The sequence below is a fragment of the Argiope bruennichi genome, chromosome 10, assembly GCF_947563725.1.
Source record: "Argiope bruennichi chromosome 10, qqArgBrue1.1, whole genome shotgun sequence".
Lineage (NCBI taxonomy): Eukaryota > Metazoa > Arthropoda > Arachnida > Araneae > Araneidae > Argiope > Argiope bruennichi.
In genome coordinates, this window is record NC_079160.1 from 74,826,499 (window position 1) to 74,831,038 (window position 4,540).

The following is a 4,540-nucleotide window of genomic DNA, read 5'->3' on the forward strand; positions in this document are numbered from 1 at the left end:
ACCCAGTGTTTTATGATTCATAGAATTTGTATTTTTTGCAAATTTATTTGTTTAGCAATTTGGAAAATGAAGTTTTTTTAATCGATTTGCTTGAGGCCCTGTTTCAGCTCAGTGGATCTAGGGCAACGGCCTAGTCTGCCTAATTTGAAATTCGTCATTGTATTGGTGCACAGTTTGTATTTTGTTGTTGAAAAATTACTGCAAATTTGTATTCTACCCAAGTATATAGTATTCCTTTGATTTGTCTACACTTCCTGGTAGTTCTCAAACAATTACATTTCCAGATAACTTCATCTACGAAATTTATTCTGAAAATGGTAGTTTTTGTGGAAGATATTGTTATATAAAAGTAGTCAAAAAAATACCGTCGAAATCAATTAACACAATACATATACACACTTTATCATTTCTCTCTATCAGCTCTCCGCTTTATCATTTCCTTTCTATAAATGCATTCGTCTGTCTGACTTAGAAGGTCAGCTGCTACTGTTGATAAGATTCGGTGAAATTTGTTCCCAACAGTACTGACTCGAAGTGATAAAAAGAGGGCAAATATTCTGAAGGCGTTTAAACTCTAACTAAATGGCTTCATCTGAAAATAGTGGTTTTATTTTTACATGGTCAATTGAAAACATCCATTACATAGCTCTAAACAGAGAACTGACAAGTCCGACGTTTATTGCTGACTGTTTGGATAAGACCGAATGGCGTTTGGGGGTGGTTTTGAGACTTAATGAAGACCAGAAGATAGAGAAGTATTTACAACTGTATAAAGTACCAACTGAACCTTACTACTACCCCATTAGTTATGAATTCTCGGTTTTCGATGCTAGCAATAAAAAATTGGAATCCTTTAAAGTCAGAGGGTTTCGATTTCATAGAGGTAGTTCCACCGGAGAATCAAAGCTTTATGATCGCACAGAATATTTCTCAAAGATAAAAACCATTCAGTGTCGCTTGTGGGCGAATGAAAAAGATAGTGTTACTGAGCAAGGCTTCGGTCACACATCTATATGTTTTGAGAGAAGATATTTCGCATGGACAATTGAGAAATTTAGTGAACTGTGGAGGAAGACCAGTTATATGACAATCGAATCCAAAAAATGCCCATCAAAGAGCATTAACTTGATACTGAACACTTCACTTACCTGTGAAAGGAAATTGCAAGTTGAGTTAAGAAATAACTTGACTTGCAAATGGTGCTACACTGGCAACTGTTGTCCGTATCCGTACGTGCAAGGTTGTGAAATTTCAATTGTAGATTCCAAAGGCAATGTAATGGTCCTTACTGGCCAAGAGAAATGGAAAAGTGCTGAAGAATGCGATGGAATAAAAGCTCCAAAAGGCAAAAGTCACGACAAATATTATTTTCAGTTTCCGCTGAACTCCACAAACAAAGAGTTTGTTGAAACTTGCGTCCAAAATGATTCATTATCATTTCGCTGTGAATGTGATATATGTTTCGGTTTTGAGACAAGTCAACTTGAAAACGCACCAAAGGAATGTACTGATATTGAAAAACGGCAGGACTGCGACTGCTGCAAGACAGCAATTTCATCAAGTGCCCCTCCCACCAATTTTATGGAAGAAATGCAACAGTTACTTGCTGAAAAACAGTTTTGTGACTTCACACTGAAAACTGAAATTGAAACTTTTCCTGTGCACAAAGCCATCCTCAGTGTCAGATCTCCTGTCTTCAAAGCTATATTCTCCCATGACATGAGAGAAAACACGAATCAGAATATCGACATTCCTGATTTAAATGCGGCCACTGTCAGACGAATGTTTGTATACATATACACCGACAAAATTGACAACATTTCATGGAACGATGCTTTTGACTTATATATCGCGGGTGACAAATATCAAATGTTGAATCTGAAAGAGAGGTGTTCGTTCATATTGAAATCTAACCTTCATCCATCGAATGCTTGCGAAATATTGGTTCTAGCAGATGAACGCCATGACGAAGAGCTTAAAAAAGCAGCAGAGGATTACATAATAGATCATGATGTAGAAATAATCCGCATGGATGCGTGGAAAGATATAGAAAAAAACAATCCCAGTTTGGGAGTCGATATTTTGAGACAGATTGTCATCAAAAGACAAAAGGTTTGATTTAAGTCAAGATTAATTGTAAAATAAAAGTTTACATAGTTATGCAATCGGGAGTTAATAAGAGATTTTGAATTTATTTTTGAAAATTGTTCTTAAGTGCGTGTATTATCCTGTAAAAATCGTATCATCTTTTTTACTAGACTTCTTACACTGATTGACGAGTTTTAGTAAAAGTTCCTTGATAGAAATAGCTGTATATCAAAATATCGTGAAATTGATTCCTTTTTGAGTAATACCGTCTATATAAAAATAGATTTTTATTAACCCTTAACTGGGGACGTGCGGTCCGTGAGACCGCTAGCGATGGATTTTCTGTCACCCCTATTCTATTTTTAGCTCAATTGAATGGATTGACCCTATAGCTTCCTGTTTTGAGACTTTCAATACACTTGCACTGTTTCAACCGATTTTAGCAGATGCTTTTTAAAATAATTCAGTTATTTCTTCTAGCGCGGTCTCTAAGACTGCATCTCCCTGTTAGTGTCCCGATGATAAACAAGGCTTAGCAGAGGACGCTAAAACTTGGGCCCCGAAATATCATCCAGTTTACTGATCCTATTATGAAGCAGTGCTCCAGACACTTTTAAATGAAGCAGAAAGTGATTTTAATGATAAGGATAACTGTACAGAAGAGTTTTTCGATGAGAGTTCGCATTCAACTGATTTTGATATGTATGTTCGAACATAATTAATTTTTCTAGTGATAATGTATTTTGAAAAACTTATAAAATATATTAATATACCAAGAGATATATATACAGAATTTATAGATTGATTTTTATACTAGTTCTTAACCTGTATGTTTAAAATGCCCTAGAAAACCGTGCTATGAAAATCACACAAGCCGATAAAAAAGGGTAACTTTTACCCATTATCATTTTTTTTTATTTTTCATATAATTGTTGAATTTTACATTATATTGTCTTCTATGTACCTTCATATACAGTAAAAATAAATATGATTTAAAGAGTAAAAAGTAATAGGCTTTTTCAAGAATATTATTTATTGTAACATGTAATTTGAGAAGAAAATGTATGTTTAAACGCAATTACTTTTTTCAATGACAATATATTTTGAAAAATTTATAAAACATATCTATATATCAAGAAAAATATCTGCAAAATATGTTGGCAGTTTTTCATACTAATACATTCATTAGAATTAATTATAGAATTAATTCTAACGAATGAATTAATAATAGAATTTAATTTGAGTCTAAATAAAATGCGGTCTCGTAGACCGCATCTTCCCAGTTAAGGGTTAATCTATGTTATAAACTGGATATATTCAGTACTTAACAGCCAATGTTTCTGATGTATATCTAATAAAAGTTTATGCTAGATATAATTGTGAAGCTAGAACTTTTTGGTACTTTTCAGCACTTTAAAAGAATAGAATTCGAAAGTAAATTCCATTCCTTGATTTCCATAATTTAATTTATGCTTTCATTAAACTTTCACTTTTTATACATTTTTATGTATTTTTTATACATTTATTCAGTATTTCAAAGGATTAATTTGCTGGTGCTTTTAAGTCATTATATTTTAAATTACTAAATGTGTAGATATTATTTGAGTTTATTAAATAATTTTACTTTTTTGACTTGTATCATATTTGTGAAATTGGTTATTAGAAACAGATACTTTATTCTTTTCCCCCGATATGGTAAGTTTTGTAATTTTGTATATTTGTCATTGGATTATACACTATTATAATATATTCAGGCTATCGATAAGATGTTTTAATATAATTAAATTGTCATTTCTTACCAGTGGCTCCATCTGATTGTGATATTAAGAAGAATAGATTTCATAACTATATAAAATTTATGGCATTGAATTGTTAGTTAAAAATTTTTAATCATTTTTAGAATAATAATAAAAATCTGTTTTTAAAAATTATTATTTTTTTTTATTTATTTTCTTGTTGAAATGATGATCAAAATTTCATCTTAAGAAGATTTGAGTCTTAAAAACGATTTAAGAATTTTTGCGTGTTGGTATGAAATAATTTTTAGATTATGAAAATATAATTCTCTGAGTGATACGATACGGATAAGCATCTTGGAAATTTTTCTCCATTTTCTAAAAAAAACTTTTTAACTTACGTAATATCCATAATATCCTAATAGACACTAGTTGATAATTTAATGTCCATTAAGTCATGGTAATTTCCTTCTTCTCTTGCAGCTACTTTCTGAAAAAATTAATTGAAAAATATTTTTTCTGTCTTATTAAGTTGTATATATCTCATTTCAATTGAGAATATTTTATTTATTATTGTAGGTTTATAATATTTTTAAGCTAGATAATATCTGAAATTTGCAAAATACTATATAGCAGATCATTGAACCTAAATCTTCCAGATTTGACACGTGGTTATTTCTTGGATAGTAAACATTCACTGAGAAATGGCTTTTTTA

At 31.1% G+C, this 4,540-nt stretch overlaps 1 protein-coding gene across 1 annotated transcript; it reads left to right on the forward strand.

The window, feature by feature from the left end:
- Nucleotides 1-536: 536 nt before the first annotated feature.
- Nucleotides 537-3,557, forward strand: LOC129988653 (uncharacterized). The gene has a single exon (XM_056096924.1). The coding sequence runs from the start codon at nucleotides 583-585 to the stop codon at nucleotides 2,116-2,118; it is 1,536 nt and encodes a 511-aa protein (XP_055952899.1). The 5' UTR covers nucleotides 537-582; the 3' UTR covers nucleotides 2,119-3,557.
- Nucleotides 3,558-4,540: the final 983 nt, after the last annotated feature.

Excerpts from the sequence above, each read along its gene's own strand:
- LOC129988653 (XM_056096924.1), top strand. The coding sequence starts at position 583 with ATGGCTTCATCTGAAAATAGTGGTTTTATTTTTACATGGTCAATTGAA.